The sequence below is a fragment of the Lutjanus erythropterus genome, chromosome 20 (genome assembly GCF_056507025.1).
Source record: "Lutjanus erythropterus isolate fLutEry1 chromosome 20, fLutEry1.hap2, whole genome shotgun sequence".
Classification (NCBI taxonomy): Eukaryota; Metazoa; Chordata; class Actinopteri; order Lutjaniformes; family Lutjanidae; genus Lutjanus; species Lutjanus erythropterus.
In genome coordinates this window covers 16953837-16970842 of record NC_139336.1, presented here as the reverse complement: position 1 = coordinate 16970842, position 17006 = coordinate 16953837, and the positions used below count along the sequence as shown (strand labels likewise).

The window sequence follows — 17006 nt, the reverse complement described above, 5'->3', positions numbered from 1 at the left end:
AACACCGCAAAGAGGACTGAGAGGTGGGAAAAGGAGTGTTTCTGTTATTTTTAGCTGCCTTTTCTACCCCAGCTTGGATGACTACAAGTCAGAGGTGGGAAGTAATGAAGTACCAATACTTCATTCACAAGAGAGGGCGACTCGACCGTGGATGTTCAGCGAGCTTATCGCAGAAACAATCGGTGGAAATGTCCTTCAGAGGGCGACTTTTTACTTTTATGCTTGGAGAGAATTTCAGAGCCTTTCAGTCACTTCAGAAAGTTGCGATCGCAAAAATTAACACAAATACAACCAAATCCCATGAATTTTGCACAACCTTGCAATTATCCAATCTTTGCAAATATTTCGCAAATTTTACAAATCATTATAGTTTCTAAAACAGCATACAAAAAAAAACCCCATCATACATGTGCATGTCAATGAACCGATTGAATGTTTTACGATTTCATTTTATGATTTTTGTATTTTTAGTTTTTAAAATTTTTGTCATGAGTACTGAAAAGACTGAAAAAGTCTGTCATTGTAACTGACATACATCAATGCTCTGTGAACGTTTGCACTTGCTGTTTTGACTGAGTTTGAACTCCAAAAAGATTTTTGCTTCTTTGTAGAATAACACCCGCGTCTAATTTGATTACACTGATTTGTAATGAATTATGCAGAAAACAAAAAAACAAAAAAATGACTGTAATGAGTGGTGGAAACTTAAAATTTGTTTGGTTTCACCAACTTAAAAGTGTTGGGGACTGTTGAGTGCCAGTTGGATTTTAGGAAAAAGTACATATACTACTGACTCCAGCATACTGATTTATGCTCTAATAACCTCTGACCTTTGAGTTTGTGAACTAAACTAAAAATAGTGGCAACTGGCTGTCTCAGTCTTTTTTAGTATTGCTAACTTACTCTGGCTTACAGTGCATCACAATGTTTCAGAAAAGCTGCTGTGAAATCAGATGTTTTAAGCTGCAACAATCCCCCCAAGAAGCCAGCAAAATCCTGGAGAGACTAACAAGTATCTCTACTTCTACTCGAGTTAAGAGAGTGTGTACTTTTGCCACCTCTGCTAAAAATCTAAAAACTATATTTGGTCAAACTATATTGTGATTAATAGTCTAAAGCCTCTGCAGGCAAAATGTTTCCATGAAAAAACAAAACATGATTAAATGTCGTCAACACTTAAAGCAATGAAATATAGCTCTCCCTGTGGCTCACTGTGGACTGTAGACAATTCAAGAGCAGCGAGAGTTTGCTTTAATGCTCGATAGGATTGAGAGAAAAATTAAAGCTGACAAGTGAGGGCCATACTCTGACACACCACGATCTGAGCGGAAAGAAACGAGCAAGGCGGAGGGGATGTAAGGTCTGAGAGACGCAGACAAGGAAAAAGGGCAAAACCTGACAAGTAAACCAGGGACGACAGCCAGAAGACGGCCTGTGCGTCAGCGTAGGCGAGGCGGTGGGTGGGAGGAGGGCGTGGAGGGAGGGAAAGAGGCTTCCAGAGAGAGGGAGAGACGGGAGGGCCCGGCTGTGAGTGATAGCCCACCAGGGCCTCAGAGCGGCCCGACGCCGGGAACAGCTAACCTACCTTGACATGCGTAGGAAACCCAAAACTCTCTGAGTCCTCTGTCAGATAGGAGCCACCCAGAGGAGCCCCGCCACAACTGTGTAGCCCGAGCCCCCGTGTGTCCTCTTTAACTAGCTTTGTTTAGATGAGCGCACGGCGGAGGAATGCCTCAGTATACCTTGTAGAAACCACAAGCACAACAGCATTAGAGCGACATCAGCTTCCCAGCGCATGGGAATAAGTCAGCTCTGGCTACTGGCAGGACTATAACTGCTGAGTTGGAGGTCAATGTGTGTGTGTGTGTGTGTGCATGTCAGCTGGTGTGTGCACTGTGAGTGTGTATACAGAATGTATGGAAATATAAAAGTCCCTTTGATGCTGTAATGCTGTCAGAGTATAAGCGCTGACGGCTAAAGTGACTCTGTGGTGAGTTTGTGTCATCATGACCTGATATTGAAGGAAAGTGTTGAACTTTGGTGACAAGCAGCAACGACAGATCACCATCCTTTTGCCAACAAGTTACAAATGAATTATAACTTTTGATGCTGTAACTCTTTGCCTGCCCAGGATCTGCTGATGAAATTTATCTGTCTAGCCACTACTCTGGTAGTGTTGTAGCACTTGAGACTGGTCTTGGTCTTGAGACCGTCCCTGTGTATTGTATGATTTAATTTTCAGGCAAAGGCAGCTAGCTAAGTTATGTTTTTGCTTGTCATAAATAATGACGAGACGGGACACATACAGCTATGCAGCTAATGAGAACAAAGTTACCTTAACCCCTCAAAGTCTTGGTCTTGTCTCGGTCCTGATACGCTCAGGTCTTGGTCTTGACTTGGTCTCAGTTCAAGTGGTCTTGACTACAAAAGTCATTAACTCTTAATTGATGACTGTCCATTGTCCCTGTTGAATAAACTAATAAAATCAAATAAATCTTAAGCAAAACTACAGAGGCCTGTGGGACTCACTCAGACTTGAGAGCTGAGACTTGGAGCTTCCAAGTTTTAAGTTATGTGTTTTATGCATCTGTTTTTATCATCACAGGTGTGTCGTGCTGCTAAACTTTCAAATGTTTTGGTGGCACCTCAGTGTGCTGAACAACCGACTCTGTTAAATAAACCACACTTGACTTCACCACACCATGGCTGTATACGCTGCAGATGCTGTGGTAGTGGGCCAATCACACGTCACTTTAAATTGAAGAACACTTGCAGCGATTGGCAGTGAGCAATAGTTAATCGCTATTCCAGAACTGGGGACAATAAGCATTGAATTGTTTGACTTATTAGGAAATAATTCTTTCTAAAATTTGAAAAAAAAAAAGCCTGGAATTCCAAATTTAACATAAAGCAAGAAATTGCCTCTCACTATTGGGGAAAATGTTTTAAGTCGCCTGTTAAATGTGCCAGTTCCTGCCACAAAAATCAAAAACAACCAGTAGGACACAGATACATTTATAAATGTAAATTGTATAGTATTCTACTGCCACCATCTCCATTTATTTATTTATTTATTTTTATATTATTAGATTCATGATTGTCTTATTCCTTCTACTGACATTTCTTTATTGATCCTCATTCTTATTGTTAAAATCAAACTTTGAAATTTTACTAATAATAATGGTTATAATAATATAATATAATAATGTTTTGGTTTTTTTTTACCATAAGTAAGATTTGTGAATAATAATGGAAGAGTATTAGAGCCAAGTATGAGGGGATAAAATGAGAGGAAGATATTTTTCTTAATCTTGCATTTTGAGAATAAAGTCTAACTGTCAAGAATAAAGTTGAACTGTCAGATGAGGGACTTTATGTTGTCTAATTTCAAAATAATGACATAAAAAGGCCTTTGTGATGAGGGCATATTGACATGTCACAGTAGGAAAAGCACAGTTTTAAAAAGTAAAGTTAATGAGGTCACTGGGACACTTGAATAGAACAGAGCCGTCGCTTCTGTGAATAGTTACACCTGTGCTTTTCCTACTATGACAAGTCCAAAATGTTGTGTGCGTAGGAGCACAAACATTAAATGAATCTTTTTTAATACCCTAAACAAAAAACTTGATCTGATGGAGGCTAACAGTAATACAAAGTATTAAAAAAATCATCTGACTGTGGGAACTGTGTCGGTGCGAGTGCATATATTTCAGTCCACGCTGAAGAATGACATTAGTTTACTTTATAAATACTTATATTTTTTTTCTCTACACTGAGCACAACAAGACACATGCACACATTGTACTGTGTAAACAGAAGAGTCAAAGGAGAGAATGAGTAAGGGGTGGATGTGCGTATGTGTTTTGGCTGAGAGGGAAAAGGGTGACACGAGGAGAGCACTGAAACACAGATAAAGCAAATGATGGTGGTGTGACGCAGAGGAGAGGAGAGGAGAGGAGAGGAGAGGAGAGGAGAGGAGAGGAGAGGAGAGGAGAGGAGAGGAGAGGAGAGGAAAAAGGATTGGATGTTGGCACGCAGGGAAAGGCAGTCTGCGGTAGACTTGTAAATAGCCGGAGGGACAGAGGGATGGAGGAATGGAGCTATCAGCAGAGAAGTGATGAAGGTCTGGGATCAGGCCAAGATAAACACAGGCCAGGAGCTGTACCACACACACACACACACACACACACACACACACACACACACACACACACACACACACACACACACACACACACACACACACACCTAAACACAAATACACACACACACATATGAACTCGCTCACACATACATGTAAATGCACAAACACACAAACACTTAAGGTTGCAAGCACGTTATATTCATCATACATCCACATTTAACATATACACAGACAGACTCTTGCACATGTACACACACACACACACACACACGCACACACACACACACACCTGCAGACAAATAAACAGTGTACTGTATGGCTCCCAGACCACAACTTCTTGAGTGTTAAGCCGTGTGACAGCCTGAGCTGTCATTTAGACATCTCGTTTCATCACATACTCCACATTAGTCCATTTGCTCAGATGCCACAGAGTAAACACGCAGTGAAAAGAAATGACTGCAGTTTTAGTTTTAAACATGTGGAATAAACAGACTCAAGAGTTAGCTGAGATCTCTGAAAATCCCTCTTAGACTTAGCTGCATCAACAAAGTGCTTTACGATTAAACAGCAAATAAAAACACACATTGTATTTAAAAAAAAGCAAGAAAGGAAAAGGTAACATAATGAAAAACATAATCAACTTTTTAAAAATAAAGCCAACAAGCCAAAAGTTAACAAAACATTACACTAAAAATGTTAAAAATAATAATAAAAACATAACTTCAAGTTAAACCATGATTTTATCGGGTTTAAAAATTAATGCAGCCCAGCCTTACTGTAATTAAAATCAAATCATTTAAAACACTTCTCCATTCCTTACAATGAAAACAAAAAACTTTTGCTTTGTAATTATCCCAAATTATTACAGACAAAAATGTGTTAATATTGCATATTGCATATAATTGCATGTGTCATTTGTTCAAGTGTGTTCATGTGTGTTTATCTGCATGCACATGTGTCAGTGTGTTTCATTGTTTGTCTGTGACTGTGTGACTGAGTTTCATTAGCGTGCTATGAAGCGAGAGCTCTCCTGCTGTGTCTTGTCTTTGACCAGCTAGCACCTTGAGCGAAACCTTAAAGTTTACTAAATGTTATCTTAAGCACAGCATTCAGAGGCGTTCGGCAAAGCTGCAGCATGAAAGAGCAGCTGTGAAGCGTGTCTGGTTGGAATGCAAAACACAAGTCATGGTCATCACTCTGTCACCAGACGGATTCAGACTTTGAGGACCCGGGGTTTTACTGTTTTGGTTCACTCTCAGCGCTCTCACCAACCTTGTTTCCAGCCACAGCAGGCAGCTGTTTTCAGAGAAAAAGCTCCAAAGGAAAACTTTCCATCTCCTGGCAGCACCAAACGCAGAGCAGTCAAAGTTGGCAACTTGCTAGTAAACATAGTTCAGCATTTAACAGCCAAAGAGCAAGATATTTCTCTCAGCAGTCGGTGGAGACCAAAGACAGAGCTAAAAGGAAAGTGAATATTGAACATACAATTGTTGGTTGGACGAAGATGGTTGACATAGTGACATCACACACCTCTACAAAGACATGGTCAGCAAATTCACTCATAGCTGGATTGTATGGATGGTATAATATATGCCAATGGTACACATGGGTTACTGCAAACCACGCTGCATCTTGTCTGTGAAGAGTTCAAACTCAAAGCATAAAATTAGCCCATTATTTTAGGCTCCCTGGTTTTCTCAAAAGTTATCTTTGTCAGTACATGAATTCACATACTAAAACTTGAACCGAACTGAAAGCACCGCACAAATTTACCTTGCCTCAGTGAATCAACGCACTGATTTTGGCTATTCCATTGAAAGGAATTAATTTTGGATTAATTTTATTAATTTTGGTCCAAACTGCTGGTATTGTCAGGCCCACAGAGACTGTAAGGTTGTGCAAGGAAACCAACATGAAATCTTCCTCTGCTGAGATGTTCCATTTAAATGTGCCTGCATAGTTTTTTTCTGTGTAAGTGAGCACATGTGCATGTGTGTGAGTGTGTTTTTAAGGCTCTCAGATGAGTGGTGGTCGTGGATGTACCCGTGGTACTTGGGGCCTGTGGGTGTGTGTTTTATACATAGAGCAACCTGCATGGCAGTTCAAAGCCGCCCTGTGCAGCAGGAGGGGATGAGAGGAGACATGAAAGTGGCACTCAACAACATGTACAGTCTAAAGATCACAGAGAGAAATGGCAAGGAAGGTACACCAACAAAAACAAATCAAACACACCTACATTATAGAGTTTGTCAAATCAAGTGTACCCACATGTCAGGGGCTCTTGATGGCGTGAATGCAGCAGACGTCTCGTGGAGAAGTGCGCTGTAGTGTTGCTGACACAAAAGTAATACTTTGGTAAAGAATTGCAGAAAAATTTAATGTAAAATCTTTCTCAGCTGATAAAAAGTGTTGAACATTAAAAATTTGTTTTGCGTCTCCTTGAACTCCATCTTCAGTCTCAAAAACAGGTGAATTGATGGAGAAGAAAAAATAAACATCTTCCAGCTATGACTGCTGAAGCTCATCACCACTTCAAACATTCATTTTATTATGTCAATGCTGACAGTGAACAATGGGAATATTGACAGTCCTGTGTTATGAACAAGCCGGGTTGTTTGAGTATTTTAGCGCGTCGGGCTCCCGGGCGGGCTGCAGCGTTGTGAAAGCCCTGTATTGTATTTCTTTCCTGTGCCAGAGCCCGTTTCCTGTGGCGGTGCCGTGTCAAACGATGACCCTCTGCTTCCTGCAAGTCGCATGGAGACGGACCTGCCACGAGCCCTGGGGCCTCGCCGCCAGCCACTGAACAACCTCAGAGACCCCACTCCGTCTGTCTGCCTGCTTTCAAGTCATTCTCCACCTTGAACCTCACTTTAACCTTCTTTTTTTTTTTTTTGCATTGCCTGCCTTTAACTCTTGTTTCTTTTATTTTACTATCTTATCTCCCTCTTTCCTCCCTTACTACAATATTTTCTTATTTGCCACCTCCTGTCCGTCCTCAACCCCTTCTCCTCCGTTTCCCTCTGTCCACACCTCCTTTCCTCTTTGCATCCCTTCTTCCCTCCTCCCTTTGTCCTGCTGTCCAGGTCAGAAGCGGGTCTGTCAGGCGTTTCCTGTGCACGCCGCAGGTCCAGACCACACCTTGTGAGGGGATTTCTGCAACTACAGAAACAAGAAGACATGCACGCTCATGTCTGCATATACACATGAAGGGAGCTACTGCATACACTGAAAATCAAAAGTGGCAAACGTTCACGTTCTTTACTCAAGTGGAAGTACAGATACTGGTGCAACAAACGACTCTAGTAAAAGTAGAAGCCCTGATTCACCTTCTTTACTCACGTAAAAGTGAAAAGGTACAGGTTCTGATATGTATTCCAAGTACAAAGGTAAAAAAGTAGCTGTGTGAAGGAAGATTTCTACTGGCTGTCTCTGTGCAAAGCTATCTGAACCTCCTATTAATTGAATTAAAGGACTATTAAACTTTAAGGGCAAATATGTAATATATTTATGGTGCTAAATCATAAAGTGGCCATGATATGTCATCAGAGATTAAGGAAACATGCCAAGTTGAAATACTGGCTTCACCGACAACAATGCTACAGTCAGCATGTTCTCCTTTTAAACTTCCATTCAAGGCCAGAGCGTCTGTTTTTGTTTGCCCGTTTCAAATTCATTAGCAATGTTTATAACAGTTAAATTGAGCAATATGTTAATGGAGTCTGGCAGACAGTACAACAGGCAGCCACTAAACCTCAACTCCAGTGTGTATATTAAGAGCAGTGGACTTTTGTTTTTGTTTTTTGGATGCTTACATTATTTAACTTTGCATACGGAAACAAACCAAAAACTATCAGGGTCAAAATCATTAGCCCCCCTGATGCTAATGGTCAGTTGTGTATCCTTTTTGCTGGATAACAGCCTGCAGTCGTTTGTTGTAGTTTTCAACAAGTCTCAGACACGTCTCCTGAGGAATCCCAGCCCATTCTTTGTTGTTGAATCTCTCAAACTCCAGATTTGAAGGTCTTCTGGCATGGACCTTGGTCTTCAGTTCACCCCACAGTTTTTCAGTGGGATTCAAGTCAGGGCTTTGTGCAGGTCAGTCAAAAACACTCACTTTGGTCTTCTGGAGGTAGTTTTTCACCAGAAGTGACGTATGTTTTGGGTTGTTCTCGTGTTGGAAGACAAAGCAACGACCCAGACCCAGTTTTGCTGCTGATTGCTTGAGGTATTCTTTTAAAATCTAAACGTATCCTTCTTTCTTCCACCTTGATGAGATTCCCAGTTCCAGATACACTGAAGCATCGCAACAGCTTAATACTCCCACCACCGTGTTTCACTGTGGGAACTGTGTTCTTTGAGTTATACACCTCTCCCTTCTTTCTTCAAACAAGCAACGTCTCTATGGCCAAAGAGCTCTAGTTTCGTCTCATCTGACCAAAGGACACGCTTCCAGTATGCATAATCTTTCTCCTTAGCGTACTTCAGTCTGGCTTGAAGGTGTCTCTTCTGCAGAAGTGGACTTTTTCTTGGTCTGCAACCTCGCAGTCCATTCCTGTGCAGGGCTCTAGTGATTGTCTTCTTTGAAACTATAAGTCATTCATTAGTGTCCTCGCAGTTGTTCTGGGGTCTTTAGACACATCTATCACTAGTTTTCTTTCCAGAGTCTTTGAAATCTTTTGCTTCCTACCTCTGCCAGGCTTGCTCTGTACTGTGTGGCTCTCTTTGAATTTCTTGATGATACTTCTCACTCCAGTTCTCGACACTTGGAAACGCTGTGATAACTTTGTATATTCTTCTCCTGCTTTGTGAGAATCAACAATTCTGTTTCTCAAGTCTAAACTGATTTATTTTGTTTTTGGCATGATGCTTTCTCAAGTGACAGCTCAAACCCTTACTGAAGTTTTTATACTGTGTTTAAATTGGAAGATAACCCTAAGTTTTAACTTGATTTTACAAGCTTTGAGCATTACAAAGTTAAAGCACATCATTGCACAACAGTGGTTTATGATATGGCTCAATGAAAAGGTCAGTTCTTAAGGGGGGTAATAATACTGATCCTTTTAATTTTGTTTTTCTGAAATAATTCTGTTATTGTGTGCAAATAGAAATAATTTATGCAGAAAGTACAGATTTTTGTGTTTTAATGAAGTGGTTAAAAGTCAGAAAAATAAATACTCAAGTAAAGTGCTTACTTTACTTCCCAACTCAGCTGAAAGTAAATGGCTGTTTTTGGCAATAAGCTGCAAGTATGCGCTGCTGGACTTGCCGTCTGTAGGAAGAAAAGAAACTTGTGGGAAAAATGCTGAAAACACACAGTATAGAAAACACGTTCAACTGGAATCATATCAACACTCCATCTAGAATAAGCAAAAACCAAAAAAAGCTCAAAGTGTATTTTTACACATTCTGAATAAAATCAAAGTGACTGTCAGCTGATAGCTGTTGACCTCCCTTATAAGTCAAGTCCCTGTGTTTTTGTGCAGTGAAACTAGACTTCTATACATCATATGCAAACACCCCAGGGCCAAATCTCTGCTTTTGAGTATGAGAAAGCTGTCAAATCATGCATTACTATTGGTCCCCAAAGAAATCAACCACATGGCAGGGGTTAAAGACTCAACCTGCCTGACATTTGCGGTGGAGCCAGTCAAATCACAACTGCTACCATGAGTACAGTTTTAAACAGCCGATATGTGAGCTTTTATGGTAGCCTGCATGCTACAGATCTGCTTCAGCCTTATAAAGTAACTTTGATCCTGTCCCGGTGCTACGTGTGTGTGTGTGTGCTCTGACACTGTCCACTATGTTCCGTACACCAGCGTGTCTTTGAATTGGCTTTTCATCTCCTTCCACTCCAGGTCATGAGTGTGAATGCGCACGTGTGCCGGCAGCAATAACACACTTCAACTGTGCATCTCTGAAATGACTCCTCCGGTCGTCTTCCAGTCCAGGTCACAGGCAGGAAGCGAGCGGGGAGAAAAGGAGGAAGCAGAAGCAGCTCTCTCTGGCTGCAGGTAGTGACCCTCAACCTTGACCTCCAACCTCAGCCTCCATCAGTCTGACAATACACACTCTGACAAAACACAGATGTGCAAACACGCTGGTGTTGCCTACAATTTGCACATATTAAAGGAACTGTCTGGCAGCATAAAGCATCCAAATAGCTGAAAAAAACATAAATCTTCTAATGCTGTCTTAAAGGGATATTTCAGATTTTTTGAAGCAGGGTTGTATGACATACTTATCTATACTCAGTGCTGTGCACCATGATTTCCACCACTTTATCCTGCGTCTTTACCAGCTTTTTCTGAGTATTTGGCTTATATAAGCAATATAGCGCTTCCTTCAAACCAACCAAACATCATAGACAAAATCAGTAATATTAACTTGAAGAACACAGGAGTTCCTGGTGTACCACTGCCCCAATAATTGCTTGTCTGTGTTACTGTGTGATTTTGGTATTTGAAAATGTTAGTTTGGATTAACTCAAGTCGCATAATAACAAAAATAAAATAACCGATCCAGGCAGATGTAGACCAGTAACACCAGCGACCATTACTTATTTTGCCTATGGAGTTTGGTTGGTTTAGAGAGAGAAATAGAGAGGCTTACAAAACAGCAGTTTCGGTCAGAAAAGTCCATCTGACGGTAAGGTGATTTACTTTTCCTTCTATTGTAGGTAACACACTGACTATTGATAAAAAGCTCATATAAGTCCACTTCATTAAATCCCTTCAAGTTAGTCTTCAATAGATGTAAACTTAAATAAAGACATGTAAGTCCAGAATTATAATTTATCTCTTTATTATTTGACAACAATAATAACAGTATGTTGCATTTGTTCACTCATTACATTTACAGAAGTGGTCAGGAAAGTGGTCTGGATTCATGGACTTTGTTCACACAATCCATCCTTCCTTCCTTTCACAAAAGGATGCTGGAGGTACAACTGATGAAGAATGTGTTAGGACATGAGCCCTGTCCAAAACCAACCCTCTGACCTGACACAAAAAGGTGCCCAAACCAGCATCCTTAATGCTTGTGTCTGCACCTGAGAGATTTAAACCTTTTGAAGTACCACTGATGTGTCAATAGTCACAAGAAGTCTAGCCGTTTTTGGACAGAGCGCATGGCTTTGGAAGGCGTCTGAATTTCTGGAGCTGCCTCACCAGTTCCAGAAGAATAACTTGCTGCCATGTTTGGAAGGCTCCAGTTTGCCCTCGATGACTGGGTTGGGCTCAGGACGTGGTCTAGAATGGTAGGGATTCTCAGGGAGGGGCCGTGAGGTTGACACTTTGGTCACCTATGAAAGACAAGAAACATGCATGTCATGACTTCTCAGATGGACACAGTGTAAACGCACTGAAATAACAGTGTCCTGCAAGCATGTTTTGGTGGACATCCTCAGGTTTAGTGGCACATAGGTTGACATTACTCCTTTGTGATCCGTTTCAAGGCAATAGCTCTTCACCTTCTGCTCCAGTCATTTGATTTTTGTTTTGAGTGTCTGCTCTCCGTTGTATATTAATTTTCTACTCTGGACTGCAGCTGTAACATCCAGGACAATTTGCATAGGCTGCTGCTGCAGGGTGGCTGACTCTTGATTTAGGAAGTGGTTGGTATGATATGCAACAGAGTTTTCTATATGCACACATTTCAAACGTCATCGTATTGCCAGCAATCATGTCAATTTAATAGTGGGAAGCCAAAAACCTGCTTGAGGTTAATATTCGTTTAATTGTGCATCCCTACCTCTGTTCCTCATATGCTCTTGGCTTTCTTCAAAGTATCTCCCAACCTGAATGAGTAACTTTATTTCCTCTCAACCACCTATCAAATTTTGTTTACTCACACAATCTCAAACACAAACAACTATTATCATTTCAAGACTTTTCACTTGTTATGTAACTGAGCAACCAGAGACACTCATTCAGTGTGTGGACAGTCAACCTGGACATTTTCTATAGTCATTAGAAGTCAGATTTCTGTTCTTTTGTTTTCCTGCTCATGTTATTTGATTCCATAAACAACAGCTCTTCCTGGCAAGTGCAAAGTGGCCTGAAAGTTGATTACAGCTATTCACAGGTTTGCAGAGGTGCATAAGTTTGCATAAGTTTCCAAAGACTACAGAAATAAAATGTCCAAAAAGCTATAGTCAAGATCAGTTTTTTGTTCTGGTTACTACTAACCAATTAGTGCAGGCCAGTGAGTTATCCATGCCCCTTTAAAATAAAATGGCAATACGAAAGAAAAGCAAACATAAAATGCCTGATTTGCTCAAAACTGAAGCTGTGAATGAGCTGCTACGCAGATGCAATCAGAGCCTCCTGCACAGCCCACAATCAGCAAGAATAGAGCCCATCAACAGAGCCGCTCACACTATGAATGAATGCACAGTCAAGTCTCACCTTAGACAGGTCTCCCAGTTCAGGTCTCTCCCACCCCAGCTTATCAAGGACACAGCTGTCGAAGGCTTGCTGCTGCTTACGGCAACGACGCAGTTCCCCCAGGTTTGAATAATCCAAACAGGTCCAGTACTCCGTGAAGGACTCAGCACAGTTTCCCTTGATTTGCCTAGGAGGAATAGCGTAAACAGAGATTTTAATCAGAATCAGATATACAGGAGGAAGATTAAAATAGTCCAGAAAACTGTTGCTAAGCATAGGCTGGGAATGACTCAGGAGAAGGAACAAAACTGAAATCGAACAATTCTATAATATAGGAGTTTCTGAATACATGAGTGTACATCCTATGTGCCTGAACTGCTCAGATTCAAAAGTCACGTTCCAGCCATTTTAAGAATTTATATTAAACTGCGGTTTTAGGTCCTTTCCCACAAGTCAAAAGATTTCAGAGGTTTTCCATAAGAACTACCCGAACTGGTCATGTAAACGTGCTGGCAGATGCCAGAGGCACCCAAGAATCAAACCAGGTACCGGGTGCAATTACAGGGTTTCTTAAATCTTTCCTCATTACAATAATTACAGGTATTGGTCTTTCACAGTAACTCTCAGTTTAACTTTGGGGTCAGAGTGTCGGTTGTTTGTTTCGGCTTTAGAATTAGAGGTCAAGTGTTTTTTGGAGAACCAGACACACAAGTTGTTTGAGACACACACACACACACACACACACACACAAAAGTACCTCACTTCACTGGCATCAGGATATAACCGAAGCTCAGTCCAAAACTTTCAGTAAACACAGACGCAGCAGTTAAGAGTGAAAAACCCCAGTCCACTTCCTCAAACAGCCCCCAAAGGCACCTTTATAGACACCACACACTCCGTGCATACATTTTGTACTTCTAAAAATATAACCCTCTTTTTGTTACTGGTCTTTGTTTTCGAAGAAGTGGCAGAGAAAAATTGCACATGAGAAAACACAATGACAGTATTCTCTACATTGCACTTTCGTCACTACTACTAATGCTTTATTTCAAGATAACAAGTGTTTATTGAGAATTTGGAAAATACAGGTGATTCAATAGCCACAAAAAAACAGTTGTAGATTTTTACAAATGAAAAAACTTTACTGGAATAAATCCTATAACTCTGAAGATAATACAAAAAAAAGAAAAAAAGAAAAAACACACAGCTGGAAGATTAGTACTCTGACAAAGTTCATTGACACAATGGAAAATTACTTCTGATACAGCTGGCAACATCCCAGGAAAGTTAAAGTGGCTGAAAGTTTGACCAGCAATCTGTTGTGGACATTTTGCTTTCTTAATAATCCAGTTTTGTCCTTGCATGAAACATAAACTTACCATAAAAAGTGTAAAAAGTGCAAGGTGATGTCCTTTACCATCATACACTCAAAGTATGGTTCTACCCACAGCCTCACTCACTGTGGAGGGATTTTTTCTTGTGTTAATATGTGAAAAATACCTTTAGTTTAATTTGACTTTTTTTCTGGGTATTTTTGAGCTTTCTTTTATACTGATATTCACAAAAACACAAACAAGCTGTCACTGCGTTAGGATGCAGTTTGGAATATTAAGGTCACTATGTGCACCATTTTCATGCAGATTTTCTGAAATATTTTTGAGACTATCAGAAAATGAGAAGGCATCAAACTCTTACCACTGTTCAGGACATTGAGCAGAAACTGTGGAGATTCACGGTGGACTAACCTGCCATGAACACCTGTCTTTAGTTTGGAATTAAGAGGAATTAGCAGAATTAATAAATTATCTTAAACCCCACTCTTCTTTTTCTGTAAAATAATGTCACCTCCATCCAAGATGGTGTGCTGGAACTTAACTATCAACAACTTTTTCTCTCCCCCCTTGCATGACTAGTGTTAAATTAGAAATCATTCCACATCCCACTAAAGCCAATGGAATAGCAAGCAAATTATCACGACAAGTTACAGAAAAACAGACATTCCAACTCTACTCCTACTTGTGTCTTTTTGTGTAATCTTAAAAACTTTCACCCCTGAAAGAAGAAGTGTCCACCAGTAGTGTTTGCGACCTCAGAGCACATTTTCTACTCACGTCTGTCACAGAGGAAGAAATGCAAAAACTCTTGGCCGCAAACATCTTCCGACCAGAGTTTCACACGAACTCTCAAACTCTCCACCCTCTAGCTGGCTCCAGAGTCCAGCCACTTCTTAAATCAACCACTGACTACAAACACACTATTCACTATGGCAGATGAGCCCACTGCAGCAGCCTTCATCCCCAAAAAGGTATATATTCTGCCTAATAAGTTCACTTGGTTTATACTCTAAATGAACTCTTTTTTGTGTTGTGAATTTGTAACCCTTCTTAGATGGCTGTTTTAGATTTCTTGTCTATGTATGTGGCAGCAAAGAGACTGAAACCTCTGAGTGTGAGTTACCTGAAGAAGTTGAGTGCACACTCGTTGACTTTCCTCCCTTCTTCTAGACACTTTCTGGGGTCCTTCTCCTCCCAGCGGCAGAGCATGAACTCTTTGTTGGGTTTATCACACTGGGAGCCATAATGGTGAGCAGCAGCCTTCAGCACTGCAGATGACACATTGATCTGGACAGAAATAGGGACAGACATATAGCAAACAATGAGGCAGTGTGAAAATAATGAATTACCAAATACTAGAAAAACTGAGACAGGGTGCCCAACATGTGGCCCATGGACCAGTGGCACCTGTGCAGCTTCGTGATGTGAAATGTATGTATTATATTGTAATCATTCCATTTGAATACTTTTACTTTCATAAGCCTACATTGACTACTTAGCTACAGCTCAACCTGCACCCCCCTAACAAAAATCTGCCACGTTAGGAATGACAGCGTGTAGAAAGCTACTAGCTGAATAGCAAGTAATAGCACTTCTTTAGTGTCACAGAGGATTACATTCTGTCATCAATGATTGTGCTATATTTTGATGGACAACTTGACAGTTTAATGTGGAAGTGAGATGAAAAACCACAGCATAGTAAAAAACGACGTGTGGTTAAGGAGAAAGGGAGGATTCAGGAAAAACTGATAATTTTTTACTTCAGATCTTGGAGGACAGATCAAGTTATCTGTCTTATCTGCTAAGAGATTATTTCAGTGCACAATTATTCACAATTGCAATGAAACTGCAATATGGTCAATTGCAATATCCAAATGGAAGAACCAGAACCAAATCACAGTTTTTTTTAAAAAGGGAAAATGTGTGAGAAGACAGCATCATAATGAGGCACTGTGGCACTGCATAGATGACTTGGCCTAAAAATCTTGTTCACCAGATAAAAGAAAACATGTTTGTTTGGTAACTTCAATAAATATCATTATCATGATTTTATTAGGTTTTTTTTGTGAACATGAAAATTGTAATGCATTTCCAACAATCCCATCACATATTGCAATTTCAGTCAAAATGATCACAATATGACTTTATCAAATCGTGCAGCCCTATAAGGAATTTAATGTTTAACGCCATTATGAGACCAATCATAAATCCTACAGGTTCAGGGGTTTTCATGTGCAGCCCCCAGCTGCTTCTACTTAAAACACCTTCATCAAACTACTAAAGCCACTTGTATCTGCACGCATATCGTTTAATAGATCCTTGATGTTGACGTTTTGTTGTTGGACACACACAAGCTGCTGTCAGCTAACTTAACACCTGACTTCCAAGGACACGTTCAATGAACCAAATATCACTGCTGCTGGCATAAACCTGGTAGAGATTTGTTTTAGGGCAGCCAATGTTAACCAATGACTTAGACTGAGGAGGTAACGCGGGCTATGAACGGTCAAAACAACGTTAACGATGGTCATCCTATATGTTGTGATTCCTATATTGTTCTTTGACGTTGCCAAGGTGGATGTCATAAAGAAGGCAAAATATTCACGGACGTCAATAACATTCAAACATATTTTTGTGTTATGATATATAGGTATATTATAACTAACTCCACCCGTCTGAAGGCAGGTGAAGTCAGTAGCAAAAGTTATAGGCTACTACATATCATAACCCATACAGCAGCTAACGTTAGCAGCTAGTTAGCTAGCATGTTCTGTCTTCCTATGATTTCCATTCAAGCTAAACAATAACCGCCGCTCACCTCATCCACGTTCAGCTCCTGCAGTGAGGGGACTTCCAGGGTCGTGGGCATGGCTCTGTGTCTGTACAATAAAACAAGAAACGGAGAAAATCAAATACCGCTGCTGAAAAACATTCAAGGTCCTCGTCTGGCTCCAGGACGAGCGACGAGGCCGCGGAGAAGGTCAGGTTGGTTTACTGCGCCTGCCGCCGTCAGCTGGGAGACGCGCGATGATGACGTAAATGGAGGGCGCGACTAAAGCGGGAGCCACTGACGCACGCGCACTTAAGGAATCAGTTTGTCTTCTTGCCGAACAGTTTAATCGGCAACAGACAGCGTTGCTA

The 17006-nt window shown here is 40.7% G+C and overlaps 1 protein-coding gene across 1 annotated transcript; it reads right to left on the bottom strand.

Moving 5' to 3' along the window:
* Positions 1–10931: 10931 nt before the first annotated feature.
* On the bottom strand, positions 10932–16883 carry ndufa8 (NADH:ubiquinone oxidoreductase subunit A8). The gene is made up of 4 exons (XM_084746445.1): positions 16684–16883; positions 14989–15152; positions 12553–12718; positions 10932–11447 (listed from the first exon to the last, which is right to left on the bottom strand). The coding sequence occupies exons 1-4, from the start codon at positions 16732–16734 to the stop codon at positions 11310–11312; spliced, it is 519 nt and encodes a 172-aa protein (XP_084602571.1). The 5' UTR covers positions 16735–16883; the 3' UTR covers positions 10932–11309.
* Between the last annotated feature and the right edge of the window lie 123 nt (positions 16884–17006).

What these genes read in the sequence shown, in the direction of transcription:
- ndufa8 (XM_084746445.1), bottom strand. Translation starts at nt 16,734, where the DNA reads ATGCCCACGACCCTGGAAGTCCCCTCACTGCAGGAGCTGAACGTGGAT. An exon ending in AGGAGCTGAACGTGGATGAG is followed by an intron (nt 15,153 to 16,683) that starts GTGAGCGGCGGT and finishes ATTTCTGTCCAG; the next exon opens with ATCAATGTGTCATCTGCAGT. An exon ending in TGTGCACTCAACTTCTTCAG is followed by an intron (nt 12,719 to 14,988) that starts GTAACTCACACT and finishes TATTCCTCCTAG; the next exon opens with GCAAATCAAGGGAAACTGTG.